Here is a 19,440-nt window from a genome sequence, read left to right as displayed (position 1 = left end):
TGAATTACGATTTGACGTCAACGGAAACAATATAAAATACTTCTACCCCACGTACCATATATATTCACAGAGGGTGTGACGACTACTTCTTCATTGGACTAGAGTATAATGATGAACTATTTAAAAGGAATTGGTACTGGGCAGATGAAACGGTTCTTGAAAGCGGGCAATCAAGATGGTAAGGGACGTCATATTTATCAGTGAATGTGGAATTGACATTATACTGTAAAGGGTGGATGGATATGGAAAACCGGGAAAGGAAATTTGCGCACTCGTTGTTCCTTCCAACCGGACGTGGCTAGACGATGAATGCGCAGGCGTAAACGCTTATCGATACATTTGTGAAACCAGTAAGAATTTTCGGCCTTATTTATTCCAAGTCTTCTTAATCGTTTATATATATTCACGCAGTTTCACTGGAAATCACTGCACTTCCCAATGATTATTATGGACTAGTCGACGGAGAAATGACTTACAGATTTGGCCTAACTAGTTTGGACGGGCCAGCGGACGTAAAACTGTATAAAGCGCCAGATTCATCAACGCCATTGGATTCACACATTCGTGAGGAATCGGGAACACTGACGTTTAGATTTGAGTCTTTAAGTTCAAAAGACAATGGAACATATGTCATCGTTGCAACTCGAGAGGAGATTGAGACATCGGAATCTACCCATCTCTTCCTAGAAGGTAAGAAAGTCATAAGAACAATATTTTTCGCTTCAAATAACACATAAAACGAACCGGAAATAATGCGACAATTATAAATTTTATTAGAAACAGAGAGAGAAATTAATGCCATCGCAATATAGAAGTGCAGAAATATTCATAGGAAAGTTTTATTTACATTAGAATCGACGAGACGGCTAAGTGGTTTGTCACCCAATACTTCTCGTCGTGTATATGGTAATGCGTCAAATGAGCCACACATAAGCTGGAAAAATTTGCTCTAAAGTAGAAACACAATACAAGAAACCAAAGCAAATAGCATTTTATCACAGTGCAATAGCATGCTGTATCATAACCAGGGCAAGTTTTTGTTGCACTAAAAATGCGAGAAAGTTGCCTTTAATTTTGAAAAAAGTTGCAGTAAAAAGTTGTATTTATAACTTTTGTTCAATTAGTAGGGTATATGGGATAACCGAAATGTTCCGTTGTTTAACCTAGTTTCTGCAGAGCTGTCAAATTTGTCACTTTACCAATTCACGGACACTCTGGCGGGACCGCCTAAAAATTACATTTTTTCCCTGTACACAGCAAGAAAATTACACAATGCGGGAAAAATTTCCCCCAAAAGTCAAAGAACATAGCGATAACCCCATCCTGCTAAAACAAGTCAAGTAACGCACCCCAAATTCCCTAGTTTTGCAAACTTGTCCCAAGGCCTTCCAGAAAAACTCACACGTGGCGAATTTAACAAAATCAATAGTCTTAGAAAGGAGACCCAGTGAAAATGTTATTTTCGGTGGTCTCGCCTGGGCGTTCGTGGAATGGGAAACTATCTCATATTTAAACGACAGAAATAAAAGCGCGATCTATTAACAAATTGTTCGGGCACGGTCGTGCTTGGCAGGGGTAGTTGAACTTCTTGCTTGCAAGCCATTGTGTCATATATTGTGGGATGCAGCTAACCCATCATATAGCTTTTTGTTATGCAAATCAAAGAGAATAGAACCATACTATTATCTGTTTATCTTTATAGCCTGTGTTTAAATCATTCCTTTACATTTTTGCACAATATTTGATAAAAATTGCAGTAAAAATTGCGTATGAAATAAGTTGCAAAAAGTTGCACTGTAAAATCCCTTCAAACAGCTTAAAACATCGTAGTACATAGATTCCAGGTATCTACGAAGCTGTCGGGAGCTGTGAAAAAAGTTGCGAAAGTTGCAAACACTTGCCTAAATCATAACAAACCGATAATATCACAGCGTATAGTAAACAGTTTTTCTCATTAATAGAGCCTGCCTCGATTACGAACGAAGTTTTGGACGAAGTCTCATCTCCGGTAACGACCGGTCATCGCAATATTAAATGCGAAGCCAATGGAATTCCGATTCCCATCGTTCGCTGGACTAAGCACGGCGAAGATGTCAATAAGGATTCAAATATACCGGGAGTCTACCAGACCATAATTGATGCTACCGCGGTACTTAACATTGAAAACGCTATAAGTAGCGATGACGGTACGTATATCTGTATTGCAACGAATCAAGTTGGCAGAGACAGGGACGATGAAGTGGATACAAAGGAGTCAAGATTACGAGGTTGGTCAATGGTCATGTATGCACGAAATGAAGAGTAAAACTGATATCGTATGTTGTTAGTTTTCGGGAGTCCAACTATTATTGACGCCGTCGTCATCGGGTGCGCAGGCGATGTTTTAGTGGTACAATTGACGTGGAAAGCAAACAATCAGACTCTTGAAGTAAACCACTCGTAAATGGCTCATTCAAATATGACCTTCATCTGTTACATTAAGTATTGGTAAATACAACAGGATTGAGGGCACGTGTTTTGGAGTCTCGACAGAACCATGTTTCCTTGCGACTGTAGAAGCAAAGAGGGACACTTCTATTAAGACTAGCATCAATGTAACGACAACGCCTTCATTAATGGATATGAAAGTCAGTACATATAATATTTTACATTCATGTTAAAAAATACAAAAAACTACTAATCTCATTAGGTCACAGTTTGTCCGGATGAATGCATCGACAAACTCATGGACAACAAAACCATTTCCGTCTCACCTAATCCAGTTACGAATGTATCTGTAATGAAGGTAGACGACAGATCCGCCGAATCCTATTGTGAAGTCCGTTGGAACTCAACCCAGCTGACTCATAGTGACCACTCTATTCTGTTCAAGGTATGCATTAAATTGATCTTAGCAGCCTTCTAACCGTCGAATTCTATGTAACACACTTTGATTTGGGTAACCGGCTGCCTATAGTATATATCAGCGGTCGGGAACCTATTGCTCGCGAGCCATATATGGCTCTTTTGGGTATAAGATATGGCTCTTCGACATATTTTTAATTTTATACTCACTTTTATCGATATTGCCGAAACTTGTCATAAATTTTCTCAACGGTCAGAATAATTATTCTCGTAGCAGCATAAACAAGTATTTGAGAGGTCACGGCAGTGGCGTATACAGGGTTGAGGGCTCGGACCCTTTACAAAATCCTCAAATTTGAGTTGCTGTAGCGCCAGCGATCAATATCCCTCGCGAATTCGATGTATCCGGCATTGCGCGCTGCGTAATTCTGGATTGCACCAGACTCTGGTTGACGCTTATATGACAATCTAGTTTTCAAATACACATTGTCTTCCTGATGTACGCCGAGAAATGAACTGCCTTGGAAGTGACATTCCAATTACAAATCCAAATTACAAACAACGCTTCGCTATCCACATCCAAATTGATAAGTAGCTTATTTCTAGTATTGCCGCTAAAATGTAGGAGTGTAGTGCAACGTTTTTGTTACCGCCGAATTGAAAAGTCGATCAATATTTATTTTCGGAATCAATGCTATAGTTATATTAAATTAATATCAGTTATTTTAGATTCTGAGCTATTCACGATGAATTGCGCTATCACAGGATAGTTAGTAGCCTACGAGTTTTTACAGATAAAATATGGCGCCCACGACGAATCTCGTGTAGTGAATTCAAATTAGCACTACCATGACGTCAAAAATTTTCAATTGTGACGTAACAATTGATTTACATGTATGGCTCTCCGGGAGGTAAAATGGAAAATATAAGGCTAACATGGCTCTTCAGACGAGAAAGGTTCCCGACCACCGGTATATATAGTTGTATCATAGTTATATCATTCAATGGTGTATCCGAAGAACGAAAGGAGAGAATTCCGCCTCTAGAATTTTGACTTCGGGCATTTTGATATCATCTGCGTTGCCCATGTCAAAATAGACTTGTGATGTTACTGCCATCATCGCCAAATGCTAATCCGCCCGTCCCAAATATTATCCTGACTGCGTATATGCTGAATGTCTTGAGGTGAAAGAAACTTCCACTCTGGTGAGCGAACGAGACTCCTCTAACATATCTCCACTCATCCGAGTGGTTGAAGTGGATCCAATAAAGAATGGTTATTCCTATAAAACCAAAGCTGAGCCGAACAGTGACATTACGTTCGAGGTATCAGTAGCAACCGATTGTACTGGCGATAGTGAATCAGTAATAGCACAAGGACAGTGCATCACCGACGTTGCAGGTAATCCACAACCAAGCCATGTATAAAAATAAATAAATAAATAAAAAATCAGTTCCGGATGTATATTTTCTGCTTTTTCCATAGCTCCGTATACGAGGTCGTACAACCTTCTGGTACCTTGGCCGAAAGTGTTCCTGATAACACACACGGAGTCGTTGTGCAAGTGCCAGACGAGAGAAATGGGCCGATCAGGTGAAATATACATAACTTAACTAATTACCTATATGTCGAATGTCGATTTCTATTTGCGTATATTGCAGTTGTTTGTTCGTGATTGTGGGACGTGGTGCCAAAAATGCTGATACAGTGGACCTGGAAACGTTACAAATATTATCAAATAATGCAGCGAATAGATTGAGTCCCGAGAAAGGTGATGAATATATTGCAAGTTGTATATCAATGTGAGACCACAAAAACCGATATCTGCTGTGTAGCTGCCATCATTATGAATAAACATCGTCCAGGTCCACCATTTACGACGAAGAAAGTATAACGGTAGTATTGGGCACAGGGCAGCCATCAAATTGTGACGTTCAACAGATTATAAAACAGACGTCTTTGCGTTACGATGGTTATAACTGGGCACTAAGAGCCAACGAGTCATACGGGTAAGCAATTAATTTTATTTTGGAGTGGACATAACGATCCGAGTACTAGAATCCACATCGAGTCTCTGATTCGAGTCGAATATTGAATGTAAGTGTATTCGAGTATGTAAATTGAGCACACCGTTATACCAGCTCGAGAATATCCGTTTCGACTTTTCTAATAAATTCGTCCCGACTTTATAACCTCGATTGGCCTGATATCACACCATTCAAAACATCTAGGACGAAGCTATACGCATGTTCATGGAAACGATTGACAGACCTGTAATATTTAGTGTGACAGATCGCGATGACAAATATTCGGTTGACAAATTTGAAATTATTTTTCATTAAGTGTAACTGATATTGTTCACTTATCCGTGATCGCTAGTACTATTAATAAAATCATAATTACGAGTATTCAAATGCCCGAGTCGATTCGGAGTGGAATCACCAACTTATTCAATTTATCCTGCCATAATTAGTAGCGGAACTTCGATATTATTTATAGTGACTCCTGAGTAATGAAATGACATTGGAATAAGTGACAATTTCCACCTTATATTTATTTTATTGGCGTTCGTTTTCCAGCGTTTCCATCGTGACAACCACGCCGAATGAAGTCGGTGCCATTTTGCTTTCGCAATCGGAAAGTTACTCGTTTATACATGCTGTTCAACCAATCGGTGAAACATCAGGTATAGGGGATAATATCAAATGAACCTTCGTAATTTTAACACTGCGCAGTGCACATATATGCAGTACAGGCTTATGAAATAGGAGATATGCGATTGAATAATATGGATATTTAAATTGCAATCCATCGAAACACTGAGAAATGTACACAAAATAAATTCAAATTAAATCTATTTTATAACGCCGCAGCACACAGACCGCAAGCAGTTCGTTAACTTCGCATTTTCGTAATGGTATACTACCTATAGCAGTGGTCGCGAACCTATGGCTCACGAGCCATATATGGCTCTTTTGGGTATAAGATGTGGCTCTTTGCCAAATATTTATTTTTGCACTGCATTGATCAATATTGCATAGACTTGTCGGTAAATTTTTATCACGGCCCGAATAATTATTCTCGTGGCAGTATAAACATGTCTTTGAGAGGTAAAGACAATGCCGTCTTCAGGTTTGGGGGCTCGGACCCACTCTTTTCAAAATCATCAAATTTAAGTTACTGTCACGCTGGCGGTCAATATCACTCACGAATTCTACGTACCCGATTCGAAATCTTGTATTGTGCGATAAGTTGATTAATTAAACAGCATAAAAGACGTGGCGACGCCCATTTCAAAACTCAGTTTTCCAATACACATTGTCTTCCTGATCTACGACGCGTAATTTAGATTTTCAGAATCAGTGAGACAGTCACATTCGAATAATATCAGTTATAATAAATTCTAAGCTGCTCACGATGAATTGCGTTATCGATAGTAGTGATGTTTGGCCCGTATGTGTCTTACCTCTCGTTTCGAGCTTTATTTTCGAGCAATAGTTACCAGTTTTTACAGAGAAAATATGGCGCACACGAGGAATCCCATGTAGTGGGTTCGAATTAGTGCTACCATGACGCCACGAATTTTCAATTGTGACGTAACAGTTGATTGGCATGTATGGCTCGTTGGGAGTTGAGATGGAAAAAATAGGGTCAATATGGCTCTTCGAACAAAAAAGGTTCCCGACCCCTGACCTATAGTATTCAAACGTTTACGAGCGTATTTACTCATGAAATGATCTCGAATTTATTCAACACTTCCTTATTTGACTTTTCTACGTCCAACTTATGCGACTTCTACCACGCATTTAGTCATTTATTCTATTCTGAGGTCACCCTTGAGGTCTTTCCGTGCTGTAAAATCAGATTTGTGGCCTGATGTTGGTCCCATTGCGAAAGGGGACTATTACCACAATTTGCAAATTGTCGGTCCTCATGTTATCACTTAAAATAGGTCACCAAATCAAATGGATTAGGGGCCATTTTTCCAAATTGTTCAAGGCCGTGGCACGCAATATTGCAATATCAATAACTTAGCAAAGGCTCTACGACGCTGCTTCAATCAGTAAATCGTTCCGCTCTCAAATCAGTTTGTCGTGTATATTATTGTATTATCGTTTGCAAATGTTCATCTGTCTGTGGCGATCGTAAGCCAGTTTGACTCCAATTAATTTTGTCACTTCTTTGAGATTCTGGCAAATTTCGCGTTGCCTGAACAAACACTTCCTGTGACAAAACATCAGTTTACGTTTTATTCCTAGGTATAGGTTACCACGTACCCTGGCGTAATCCTGACAGAACTGTATTTCTTTCTGAAAGAAATAGTTACAAAGCATATGAGCATATCGGATTGGTCATTGCTCCTTCGGAAACCAAATAGCTAACTCCATTTCCCTAAAATATTTTACTTTCGTCTGCACCAAACAAGATGAAGTCCCTCGGCCTTACCATTGGCGGTTCAGTTATTGTTTGTATCTGGCCCGTTGTCATGTCACGGTTTGACCCGTTCCTCGCTTTCAGCAGTTTGTTCGTAATCGCGGGCACGCTGCTGTTACCGGCCAGGCTGATGGGCACATGAGTATGATTGGATGTCATTGCGATCCTGTTTACCGTCGAAAAACCGAAATTATTCACAGCATTTATGTATATAATATATTATCACTAGCGCAACTTACTATAAGCTTATGGCAGCTCCCTTAATACTGATATTTCATATAGTACGATGACTTAAGTTGTCTGTAGGAATTTTATACTGCAACTTCTTGCAACTCTTCTCTATTTTTTTTTTGTAACTTTTATCAAAATATGTGCAAAATATGAAGGAGTGATGTGCAATGAGCTATGTGGTGGACTAGCGGCATCTCAATGTTACCTAAGACGTTACGGTTGGCTTCCAATAGTTTGGTAGCTGTTACCGTTTTCTTTTGTCATTTTTATTTGTCATGCGCGAGTGAAGACTGAAGAGAGATTGTCGCGCAATAATGCTTCCGAGACTGATTGATTGAAGCCGGGTTGTTAGTTGCCAGTTAGGAAACCTATGTTATAATGCATTGTTGATTGCTCGTAAATGCTACTTTTTACTGCAACTTTTGTTAAAATTAAGTGCAAGTTTCTCACGATTTTAATGCAACAAAACTTGCCCTAATTATCGCCAGTTTTTTTTTTCGAAAAAACCGCTGCCGCGTACGCAAAATTTGATCTGGCGGGTTGCGAGTTGGTGTCTTCTGATTTAAATGGTAGTTTCAGATAGCGTCTTCTAGGTAAATTGAAAGTTGGGTTGGGAAAAGAGCTATACTTTTTGTCACAAGAAGCTTATATAGCTGTATATATTGTACAGATACACCCTTTCTGGTAGCGCGCACTGCCGCAAGTAATCTTCTTATAAATTGTAAGACCGGTGTTCAAAGCAGTCATTGGTGATAGTTTAGTATGTATAGAAGTTATGACGTAAATTACTACTTGAATACACGCAGAAGTAGGGATTTCCAAAACATGGGATGGAAATAAAAAATTAAAGGACTGTCCAGTATTTTAGCAAGCCGTGAATCAGAAGTAGCACGCTTTCTAATTCACAAACTATATATCTTAGCAACTAACGCAAATGGACAAATTGCACTTATACAAATAGGTGGAAATTTCGAATACATATTCCGTTACACAGTTCAGTGATAAAAACTTAACCCAAAACTTCTTTCAGCTTTACAAAATCCGAAATGCTAAATTTAAGTAGATTCGCCCAACCAACGATGAAGTAGAAGTTGAAGTAGTCTAAAAATATAACCGCTGGAGTAAGCAGTACAGGTCTTCAAAGTTTACTTACTTACGTTTGAAAGTAAATAGTGTATGGTTATTTCGCTCAATATTTACTGATATATACATTAAAAAGAAGCGAGCAAAAATGTGCCTGACATTTCAGCATGCAACAGAGACAAAAACGACATTCGACCACGTGATTTTCTGAACGCAAATCCAACCCTAACCCAAAAACAAACCCTAACCTACCATAGCGCCAAACCTAACCCAATATTTGACACACACTCGAGTATCGCATCCACAAGTGTGGATAAATATTCATACATAATATTTTAACGGATCTACCAGGCATTTTATTTAACTCAGCTGTGAAAAGGTCAATCAATAACAACTCGGTAAATTTAAATCCACTCGCGTGTTTTAGTTATTCTATACGCATTATAAAGTAAAGGCATTGTCGCACACATAACGTGCTATGCAGTTTATACGACTCGCATTACTCAGCATCTTTCCCATTCCTACGCTAAAGTGTGAAACAACAACGCAACGACGTAGTCGCCATATCGGTCTCGAATGCCATCTGCATAACGTAGCAACTTTTTATTTATCCCTATTGGTCATTATATTTTTGGTTCGGAATTACGACTTTAAAGGCAGTGATAATTAAGTTAGCTGTTAGCAGATCGTGTGATTAAATACTGCTAATTGCGACACATAAAGTTGGAAAAGGTTACGCGTGATGTTTATAGTCGAGATGTCCCGAGTTTTTAATCAAGTGGCGTTATCTGTTGCATCATAATGTGAAAACGTGTTATAGGCTGTCAGTTACTGTCAGTAGTCAATTTGTTGAAAGTAAAAGCAGCCTGCTGATAACGATACTGCCACTGCAATAGGTAGAATTATCATCATCGCCAAACGAAAGTCGTGTCCAATTCGTACGTAACAGCTAAGAAACGGATTACAGATTATTGATATAGCTCTGCAATGGCGGGTGCATAATTCATTGATTGTTAAGCGAAGCCATTACCTAAGACAATGCTTCTCAACCTTTTTCAGTTCGCGACCCACTTTTCATCCAAATTTGATTGCGTGACCCACTAGACGCCTTTGCGCGATTAACGTTTAAACCACTGCTCGTCGGAGCCAGTTTCTATGTTGTCAGTGTGTTACAGTTATCTGGTTGCGCCTATAGTGTGAATATTTTCTGGAATTCATGTATGGCATTCGGTCAATGATATTGTCAATTACATATACTACTATGAATTTTTTGGGACAGCGATATTTGGAGACAGCCATTTAGGCACCTACCGTATATATTCCATGGACAATTCGGCATACATATACCGAAGGTTTCGATCCTTTTCGGCGGAGGTTTTCTCACTGTCGACCTTTTTGGTTGCACAATTCGCGGAGTCGTATGTTGGCTGAAACTTCAAATGTCTTGGTGTGACGTGGTGCGGTAATGGCCGACACCGAAAAGCCTATTTCTATAAATTATGCGTATTATTTTATTAGGGGGATGGGTATACCGCTTTTAAAACCAAGACATCTAACGATGCCAGTTCGCGACATGCGCGAAGAAAATTTGAAAGAAGTTCAATAACTCTCCAAACAAATACTCCATAATTTATGATGATTCATGAGATAATTTTGGCCCTTTTCAAGCTCGATGCACCAATTGGGAGATTGGGGTGGGGCAGTTAAGGTCCTGCATGTAACAGATGATTACGGAAACGCTTATAGGGTCCTCGCCATTCGATCCGATCTGCTGAAGCGGTGTTTTTAAAAAGTCTGGAAGTAGACCGTGCTCCAAGTCGTCAGATGCGGAATCATAATACAGAATATCGGCCTGGTGCAAATGACCATTGTAGTAGAAAAACACCATAAATACCACAAACAGCAATAGACCAGCAAGCGCGTATCCAATCAACCATTTGTCTTTACGTCGAACACAAAGGGGTTATGAGTAACTTGCGTTGCGGCAATTGTTTGCTGATTATAACGACAAATCGGGCTGAATTGCTGCATTTCTCGATCAACGTTCGCAAAGCCTTTGGAGGAAAGAATGAATTTCAATCTCAAGCATACACAATAACGCACTGTCGGACTTCACGCTGCAATCAATATGACTGACGAAAATCTGGCTCACCAATTATTGCGAGCACGGCAACGTGGCTTGTGGCGCTTATGGACGCAAAACAATTTAATTTGGAGGAGGAAAATGTGCATTAACTCTTCCAATCTTGAGAATATAAAGTGTCTAGAATAGTTGGAAAATTGAATACGAAAGTGTAACGGTTAGAGCCTCTTCGCGGCCCACCTAAAATAGCTTCGCGGCCCACTGGTGGCCCGCGACCCACCGGTTGAGAAGCACTTACCTAAGATACAATCGGTACGGTCATTATCGGAAGTATTTGTGCGTGGGAATGGTACGCAGTGTACGCAGTTTTTATGGATAACTAGTTATCTTTAGTTTGTTCCGGTTTGTTAAATCATGAGATCAACGCTAACTTTATGCGCTGTGATCAACCGGTTTCCTTAATCCTGAGTTGATAAATCCTGACGAACGCGATAATCGCCTTTGTTGCTAATCCAACTTTATAATCTCCGCCCTAATTGTCCATATTCATAAGTTTATCCTATATATGAATCAATGTATGTACGACATCGACTACGGAACATTATGAGAGGCTAAACGACCTATTGAATTCGCAAAGGAATTGAATTCGCCCGGCTTTTCGTCATTATAGTTACGACTGAATTCACTAATTCACCGCTAACAAATACATGTAAAAACTTCTATACCGAAACGATACATCAACAAACAATAGTCAGATAACACATTGTAGACAAGACATATACAGTGTTACTAATGGGATGTGAGGTAGACTGTAAGAACTATACTGAGGTTCGTTTAGCGAAACGTGAAATAATATCTCTAGCTGTTGATATGTCAGAGTTACTTTCAGTTAGTTCGTTTGGTATATAGCCAAGTGAGCCTTTACAAATCCCCTGATATTGATGGAGACGGGATTTTGATAAATACATAAATTTGGACATAACACGACGTCGGTTATTCACCTGCTCATTGTTGGATTACGCTCATAAATTTTCACGTTACAGATGTATTGTTGATTGTGCTGCTGGTGATTGCTGCATTGCTGCTTATCGCAGCTGCTGTATTTATCGCGCGTTTTATTGTTACCACCAAATTCATGACATCCAAAGAGGCCAACGATCACTCTTATGCAAGTGGTGACGATGGAGAATATCGAACAGGTGATACTTTTCGATGAGGACCAGATTCCACTTACTCGTATTTTACATATTTTTTAGGAGGAAATTCCAGTGCTGTGGATGCAGCGACATCGCCTTATTCCACATATGGAGAAGTAAATTCTCCGACCGACAACTCCTCCCCAACTGCAAAATCTCTTAACAACCTACTTGAAACATTCAAAACCTTCAGTGAAAGCGAGGGAAAGCAGTTTAAGGAGGAGATCAAGGTGACTGTTACCATGAACAAGCGTTTTATGGAGGCGATAAACCAGCCACAACTACTTGTCTTCCCTGCTGGGTTAAATTCCCTAATCCAGTGATTTTCAAACTGGGGGGGGGGCGTGAAAGTATCTGAAGGGGGCGTTGAGCTGCGGTCAGCTGAAAGTTTCTTTTTCGCGCTACGCATGATTTACCCCCAATTCATAGTTATTGCTCTGCCGTGTATAGTCCAAATTTCATATTTAAGAATTCTTTCATCAACACTCTTAACCTTCCTTGCCGTCAAACTATCCGTTGGGATTGCTAGCATTCTGGTTGCATTTTGTAATATGACGATAAAGCGAGCGCGAAATTTTCCACTATCATGAAGGGGGTGTGTCTAAAAAAGTTTGGGAACCACTTCCCTAAGCGGTTTTCCCGCAACACAGTACAAATCCATTTACTTTCAAAGGACTTGAAGGAAAGGTCGGCCTTGATCGATAAATCAACAGTCGTTGCTTCAAATACACAAGTGAAGAATAAGAATCGATTTCGAAACGTTCTGCCATGTGAGTTGGTAAATTTCTTTAACGTGAAGCCATTCACTTTGATTTTAGATTTATTGATATGCCTATTTAATGAAGTAAATATGGGAATTGGGAATGCTTATTTTTATGCATATTCATAGCACTGCGAATTTAATTCACGCGATTGACATATGGGCAACGTATTGTAATAAATTCCGATTCAATTATAATTAGTTTCAAATGCTAATTGTCTTTCAGATGATCATTGCCGTGTTTGCTTTGTCGGCAGACAAGACCTGGATATTGCGACCTACATCAACGCATCTTACATCAATGTACGTATCTCTTGTATATATTACAATTCCCTGTTATTGAAATTGCCATTTCACAGGGATTCAAACGACGAAACAAATTCATCGCTACGCAAGGACCCTTGCCGTCCACTGTAGACGATTTCTGGCAAATGGTAATCCAGCAAAAATCGCGAGTAATCGTAATGGTGACCAACTTGGTAGAGAATGGAAAGGTGACTTGGTGATATAGTTGTAATATATGGAATATAATCTAGACTGTATTGCAGAAAAAATGCGAATGTTACCGGCCAGAATCTTCTCTTTCTCATGACTACGGAAATGTGACTGTAACCGGAGTATCTGGCGAGAATTTCGGAGGGATAGCTAAACGAATATTTGACTTGTCGGATCGATTTGTGGGGAAAATAATGAGCTTGATTCAGTGAAATTCGGGAATTAATCGAAATTCATTTATTAGTCGACTCATCGCGTCGTGCATTATCAGCTGATGAATTGGCCCGATCATGGCGTGCCGATTGCAACATCGACTTTTTTCGATTTCACAAGATGTGTATGGACACCCAAGGAAGGAGCGACGAGCCTATAATCGTGCACTGCAGGTATATGAATAAGAAAATTGAGTCCAAGTTATAGGATTCATTTATGTGAAAAGTTAGTGTATAATCTCTCTTAGGCCCGCTGTGCTATTGGCACCTCAAACATTTCATTAATTGAGTAGACACTTTATTCTACGCATATTGTCCTGAAAGGATTGTGATAGGTAGGTTTTCCAAATTGTGCGTGACGTGATACACGTCAAAATTTATTCCTGCGATAAGATGATACTATGTCGAAATCGCTAAGATTGACTGACATAATTGGTGTAATTATTTCAACGCTGGAGCCGGTAGAACTGGTACTTTCATAGCGTACGACTACCTCATTCACGAAGCGATGGAGAACAAATGTATTGACCCGTTCCAATGCGTCTTAGCTATGAGAGCACATAGAATGGATATGGTTCAAACAGGCGTAAGTTCCTCTGCTTCATGGGTTTACTAGGGCATTATTTATAAAGAGTAAATTTGTGTTTTCAGTCTATAATTTAAGCCAGGGGTTCTTACCCGAGGTTCTCTGAACCAGTCGCAGGGGCTTCGCAGTAGTTCAGGACATATACAAACATTAGATGCAGGAAATTAGGCGCCATCACTGTTGAATTGTAAGTCTTGTGGTGACGTATCCAGCGATTTTGAAAGGCGAATCTGTCCATTTCAAACTAGTCTCTTAAAGGGAATAGCAAAAGTAACACTAATTTGCAATGAATATTAATTATTCTGTTTTTGTTTTGTGTGAAATTCACATTTTATTGGTTTTGTTCTTTTTATTCAGCAGTACCCGCTATGCACTATTAATCTGTATTAGCTATGTTTGTAGAAGTGTAATGTGGTGGATTTTTTCTTTTTGAGACTCAACAAATATTCGGAGTTCCTCGAAGGCTTGCAGATTAGCGTTAGTAATGGATTTCAGGTTAATGTTATGAACCACTGTTCTATAACAATGTATTCTCTTGTAAGGTTAACTCGAAATTTTTATTTTATTGCCACTTGTGTACAGCGCCCTAGTGTAGTAATGACATATTGTTGTATTCGGCGCTCTATAAATTATTATATTATGATTATATTCTTTATCCACAGTAAAACTGGTAAATGCACACGTAATCCGGGGAGCAACTTGTTCCTAAAGGAAAATGACGAGATTGAATTAAAATTTTAAAATTTCCATAATAAAGTCAAATTTTTATTCCAATGCAATATACATGAAGAAGTCAGATTACAGAACTGCGGTAGATTAAAAACTATTAAGGGTTGCAGAGTAGAGGTAGAGATGATTGAATAGGAAGAATCGAAATTACAGAAATTATGCTGTGGTTTACGCGCACAAGTGCAATTTTAGTCCATTCAAGGCCTTCCGAAGAATATGCATAGTTCTCAATAACGTGATCTTTTGGATTATGTCGAATCGAACGTTACTCGGAATCTGTAGGATATGCCTCATGAGTTTTTTTTTGCTTACGACCACTAGCGCGAATGACTATCGGTACAATGCTTATTTTGCATCGCCACATTTTTTCACCTTTCATTTTGGTATCTGCGTATTTTGCTTGTTTTTCCGATTCCTTTTGTTGTATGATTTGATCAGCTAGGTTGGCAAGCTGAATGAATAAGCATTCTCTTTTCTTTTTTACTTTGATATTCATATCCGGCGGTTGTTCCTGATTTCGCGGACTGTAATCATTCCAAATTTTGTCGGAGTGGCGATATCGAATTGTTTGCAGATTATTTTTAATATTATTATTTATACGTTTGCATTAACCGTTCATACTTGGTGCAGGATTAAATTGTATCTGATGGGTGTGTACGTGAGTGATGCATTCCATATAATATCAATTCACTGCAGCTTCTCGAAGTTTCGTATTGTAGCCTCTATTTTTCTACAAGTATCCTTAACTGTATGTTACTTGCTCGATTCAGAGTAAATATTCCGTACTTCAATCAGCTTACAAATCATCATGACTTGAATAAATAAGTTAGCGGTTTTAGTATTTTAATCTTGCCTGTTGCTTCGAAAATTCGACTTGACTTGACCTGGCTCGAGTCATCTTTAAAAAAATTATTTTAGTCAAAGTATACCATGATCGGATATGACTTATGACTCGAATGCATTTTGATTTTTCCCAACACTGCTAAGTATTGCATGCAATCATTTGAAAATTGAAGTTATACGTGTTTTAAAATATATAGAATGTTTTACAGTGTGAAGCATAAATCAGTCAACAGTTTCGGGAACCATCTTGCTGTCTTACTGCCTTTTTCGAGAACGAAATTGTGTGCATTTAATGATTTGTTGTATGGTATTTAAAGAATCGGCTCAAATTCGAATCCCTTCGTACTCGACTTTACCCTGGCACATGTCATTAAGCCAGATGATTATCGAGCTCGAAACATCCAAAATTAAAGTTACGTTTTTAATAATTTAGTACCAATACAAATTCATATATCGACATATTACGGATTGCCACCTGTTCAAAGACACTGATCTTGACAAAGAAACGTTTTATGCAGAGCGATCAGCGAACAATCCTAGCAACACGGAGTAAGTTCAAGCAAATTCCATGGAATTGTGTTGTTAAATATCGATAGGTTGAGTGGTCTATATGGGACACACAAACCTTTTGCGGCGAAGGAAACTATATATTCATTCATGCACAGGCTTTCAAGGCAGATGAAAAATTTACAAGATGCTGCATCTCTGCCAAAGATTGCCCCAGAAACAGGTATTGCAAATGTTTACATCATATATACCCAAAATTCTGGCATTCTCATACATTTCCTTCTAGCGACGCTGGATAAATCATAAATTTTGCTATAACCGCGAAATAGTGGCTAACATTGACCAACTTAACTTTTGTTAGCGGACAAATATTATCTTAATTGGTGTTGCATGCCATAGGTAGGAACCGTTTACTGTTAGATGAAGTGTCATTTACAATTATCCATTGTACATTTCGAAACAGCGTTGTATTCCACATGTCGACCCTATGTTACCTGGCGACACAGTTGCTGCATGCTTCTACACTAAACCATTCGGGATACGACACTGAATATACGCTGATATTATTTCTAGTGGCGTTCGCACTGAATGTAGGCTACCTGTTACTTGGAGACCAGAAGATGGCGAAAACATCGCGAGGATTAGTGCAGTTCGTGTGGAGGTTGGATTAATGTAATTGTATGGCTGTTCTATAGTAAATCGGGAATGTTTGTTTTCGATTAGACATATGACCATTCTCTGGAACTGATAGCCTGCATTCCGACTTCCAAATCGACAGCAGAAACTTTTTGGAGATTGATCCTCGACAATGAAATTCAATTTATAGTGTCCATCAATGACCTATCACTACATCCGAACGTATCTCATAGTTCACCATGTCATAATATTATGGGATTCGATTTATTTGTTGTTATCCGAAGGAAAACGTCAACGAATGCTGGCCATCAGAAGAGAAGATGAAACGAGAATTCTTTTCTGTATCAGTGGAATTGTCAATGAGGGTCGACGAAAATAAGAACTTTCACACGAACAGCATATATGTACGACGAGATCCGTCATTTCAAACCAAGGTATAGGTGAAATCAACTTATAGGTAGCCTATGACGAAAGATCTAAAAGCCTTTTCATTCCAGGAAATCAAACAGTACAATATACTGAAATGGAGGCCCAAAACAGCGCTAAACGTGATCGAAGATATAAATCGTTCAATTAGAACGATGTCGCCCAGCAAACCACCGAGGATTTTAGTTCAATGCAGGTGCATGCTTATAGCAAAACTGTCAGAATGGTCTAGAGTCCCCATATAGCCATCTCTTTATCTCAAGCGTATTGTCTTTGATCTCCAAATAATTTGCGATGAATCTTTAATCGAGTCGTTTGTCACAGGGTGGTAATGGATGCATTGAAAATGCTTGTGACAATTGACCTGGTATTAGGATTCGCGTCTAAAGGTTTTCATTCAACCTCGTTTCGGCATTCTCCTATATGTTCATTACATCGCATCGTACATAGCGTGTGTCTTGATCGAATGAAAATATAATCCGACGATCATTGATTCTTACTGCTACGTGCCTAACTTGCTATTTCGGCCCTATATATCTTCCCCCGCAGTAGTAGATGCAACAGCGGATGATATGTCGAGCCAGTGAGAAATCCAGCAATACGGGGTGCTAATCACAGTCCTCTTACCAAAGACCTGTCCCTCATCCGTCGCATGTAGGACTCGCAAAAGATCATATCATGATTTTACATTTCGCTCTATCCATTGACACCCTCTCATTAAAGACTATATTAAAGACTTTATTACTCCAAAAATAAACCGGACGTGGACAGCTGGCAGAACTTGATTTGCGTTTTACTTGGCATTGTAACATCGTGTGAGGTCATGTGTTCGTGTTTACGTTCGTCTTCACGCGAACCTGAACCTTTTAGGGTTTGCACGAACCGTAATGATAGCTGCACAGTGTACCAACATACGCATTATGTATCTTAGACCATCATTTGCCGATTTCACTGCAATACCCTTATTAACAGGGAGGCGAGGTAGCGTAGTGGTATAATCCACAGATGCAACACCAATAGGTTGCGGGCTCGAGTCCGGCCGAGGTCGACTCCAGAATTCCAACCTAAGTGTTGGAGTTTTATCTATAGGCTCCTCCTCGCCATACCATCCGTGTAGGCCAGACCTGGGCAAAGTGCGGCCCGCGCGCCAAATGCGGCCCGCGAAGCTATTCTGTGTGGCCCGCGACAGGTTGCTTGGAATTTAAAACATCAAACTTGCTTTTTGAATGACTAAAACCATAGGCTGCAGCAAATGAACACGAAATTCGTTTACTTTGAAGCCTGTTCATTAATATGCCACGATTACGCTGCCTACGTATCTGGCATGCGTGATCCATGTTTAAGATATAATGGCAATTTGGCAAAGTATGAGTAGCAATTGAAGTTATAAGACATCACTCTTCCTATATAGTTTAGTTCAAACCTTCCTTGTTGAGATTGTCACATTACGCATTATACGGTATGTGTTTCAATTTGTTACGTGATATCTTTCCAAATCCCTAATTCGTGAAACAAGTCAATTAGTGCTCGCGATTACTATATTACTCATCATATCTATCACCCATAAAGAATTGACGGGCATGCCAAAAAAAGAAAGCCAAAAACTGAAATTCGAAGAAGGTTTAGGTTTAGAATTTAGAGCACTAAATATTCGCATACTGGAGGCAGGGGTAAACCCATCCTTTCAGTTTTTGCCGAGCATGTCGCCGACATTAAGGATTTTAATTAAAGTCGATCTTATGACAAAAGCACGAAATGAAACGCGATATACCCTGGCTAATAGTTGCTGCTTTGTGTATTGTCCAACTTTGGGATTCAACAATTCTCTCATCAGCAGGCATCTCTACCATGCCATCAAAACTACCCGTTGGGATTGCTAGCATTCTGGGTGCAATTATTATTATTTTGTGATATCACGATGAGTAGGCACGAAATTGTTCACGGTCATAAACGGAGACGTGCCTAAAAAAGTTTGAGAACCACTTGTCTTAGAGTTTTAATAGACAAACGTGAATAGGGGTTTAAAGAGAGCTAAAATGTATCACGTTTAACGTTGTTTCGAATCATGACATCAAATTGATACTTTTTAATTAATCGTCACTTTGCCATTACCTAATATCAACACATTCATTGAACAGCATTTATTACCAATGTAATTTAGAAATAAAATTAAAAACGCAGAAGAATATAGCTAAATTATTTCACTCGGCCCGCCAACGTATTTATTTTTCTCATTTGACCTGCGGAGGAAAATAATTGTCCACCCCTGGTGTGGGCGCCCAGAATTGGGCCGTGCTGCAAGTCGGCGTTACGGAATAAAAATGAAGATCGATCGAAATCAATGTGCCTGTGGTAGCTGACACAGGTCTGTCTA

General features: G+C 39.3%; 5 protein-coding genes across 8 annotated transcripts in view; 4 read left to right on the top strand and 1 right to left on the bottom strand.

Annotated features, from left to right (window-relative positions):
• Positions 1-19,440, top strand: part of LOC145441419 (receptor-type tyrosine-protein phosphatase epsilon-like) — a 251,311-nt gene that overhangs the window by 111,388 nt on the left and 120,483 nt on the right. The window contains exons 1-10 of one of the 2 annotated variants that reach the window (XM_080319271.1): positions 4,290-4,438; positions 4,507-4,647; positions 4,711-4,854; positions 5,425-5,531; positions 11,720-11,875; positions 11,933-12,102; positions 12,546-12,642; positions 12,859-12,935; positions 12,992-13,126; positions 13,181-13,309. In XM_080319271.1, coding sequence (XP_080175397.1) covers positions 4,305-4,438; positions 4,507-4,647; positions 4,711-4,854; positions 5,425-5,531; positions 11,720-11,875; positions 11,933-12,102; positions 12,546-12,642; positions 12,859-12,935; positions 12,992-13,126; positions 13,181-13,309 — 1,290 coding nt within the window. In that variant the 5' untranslated portion in view covers positions 4,290-4,304. Of the gene's footprint in view, positions 1-4,289; positions 4,439-4,506; positions 4,648-4,710; positions 4,855-5,424; positions 5,532-11,719; positions 11,876-11,932; positions 12,103-12,545; positions 12,643-12,858; positions 12,936-12,991; positions 13,127-13,180; positions 13,310-19,440 lie in introns of those variants that run through there. The other variant, XM_080319270.1, reaches the window with a different exon arrangement.
• The window catches only part of LOC145441421 (uncharacterized), a 92,472-nt gene that overhangs the window by 36,564 nt on the left and 36,468 nt on the right, over positions 1-19,440 (bottom strand). The gene's annotated exons all lie outside the window — the stretch shown is intronic.
• LOC145441422 (receptor-type tyrosine-protein phosphatase alpha-like) overlaps positions 1-19,440 on the top strand; it is a 131,428-nt gene that overhangs the window by 105,542 nt on the left and 6,446 nt on the right. The window lies entirely within an intron of this gene.
• On the top strand, positions 418-4,272 carry LOC145441777 (uncharacterized). The gene is made up of 6 exons (XM_080319719.1): positions 418-690; positions 1,962-2,267; positions 2,328-2,439; positions 2,501-2,627; positions 2,690-2,872; positions 4,030-4,272. Exons 1-6 carry the CDS (start codon positions 468-470, stop codon positions 4,270-4,272), a joined length of 1,194 nt encoding a protein of 397 aa, XP_080175845.1. The 5' UTR covers positions 418-467.
• LOC145441427 (uncharacterized) lies at positions 13,702-17,262 on the top strand. The gene is made up of 6 exons (XM_080319283.1): positions 13,702-13,925; positions 15,931-16,046; positions 16,163-16,227; positions 16,578-16,665; positions 16,925-17,074; positions 17,138-17,262. The coding sequence occupies exons 1-5, from the start codon at positions 13,848-13,850 to the stop codon at positions 16,962-16,964; spliced, it is 387 nt and encodes a 128-aa protein (XP_080175409.1). The 5' UTR covers positions 13,702-13,847; the 3' UTR covers positions 16,965-17,074; positions 17,138-17,262.

This window comes from Botryllus schlosseri, chromosome 6 (assembly GCF_051294905.1).
Source record: "Botryllus schlosseri isolate E-star chromosome 6, Bs_hap1, whole genome shotgun sequence".
NCBI classification, from domain to species: Eukaryota; Metazoa; Chordata; class Ascidiacea; order Stolidobranchia; family Styelidae; genus Botryllus; species Botryllus schlosseri.
The sequence above is the reverse complement of the archived record's forward strand: the minus strand, read 5'-3'. Positions and strand labels throughout refer to the sequence as shown.

Bases quoted from the DNA above. Each gene is read 5' to 3' on its own strand.
- LOC145441777 (XM_080319719.1), top strand. From the start codon at position 468: ATGACTTACAGATTTGGCCTAACTAGTTTGGACGGGCCAGCGGACGTA. The intron at 2,440-2,500 runs GTAAATGGCTCA...TAAATACAACAG, and splicing joins ACTCTTGAAGTAAACCACTC to GATTGAGGGCACGTGTTTTG. The intron at 2,873-4,029 runs GTATGCATTAAA...GAATGTCTTGAG, and splicing joins ACCACTCTATTCTGTTCAAG to GTGAAAGAAACTTCCACTCT.
- LOC145441427 (XM_080319283.1), top strand. From the start codon at position 13,848: ATGGAGAACAAATGTATTGACCCGTTCCAATGCGTCTTAGCTATGAGA. The intron at 16,047-16,162 runs GTAAGTTCAAGC...ATTCATGCACAG, and splicing joins AACAATCCTAGCAACACGGA to GCTTTCAAGGCAGATGAAAA. The intron at 16,666-16,924 runs GTTGGATTAATG...TGTTATCCGAAG, and splicing joins TTAGTGCAGTTCGTGTGGAG to GAAAACGTCAACGAATGCTG.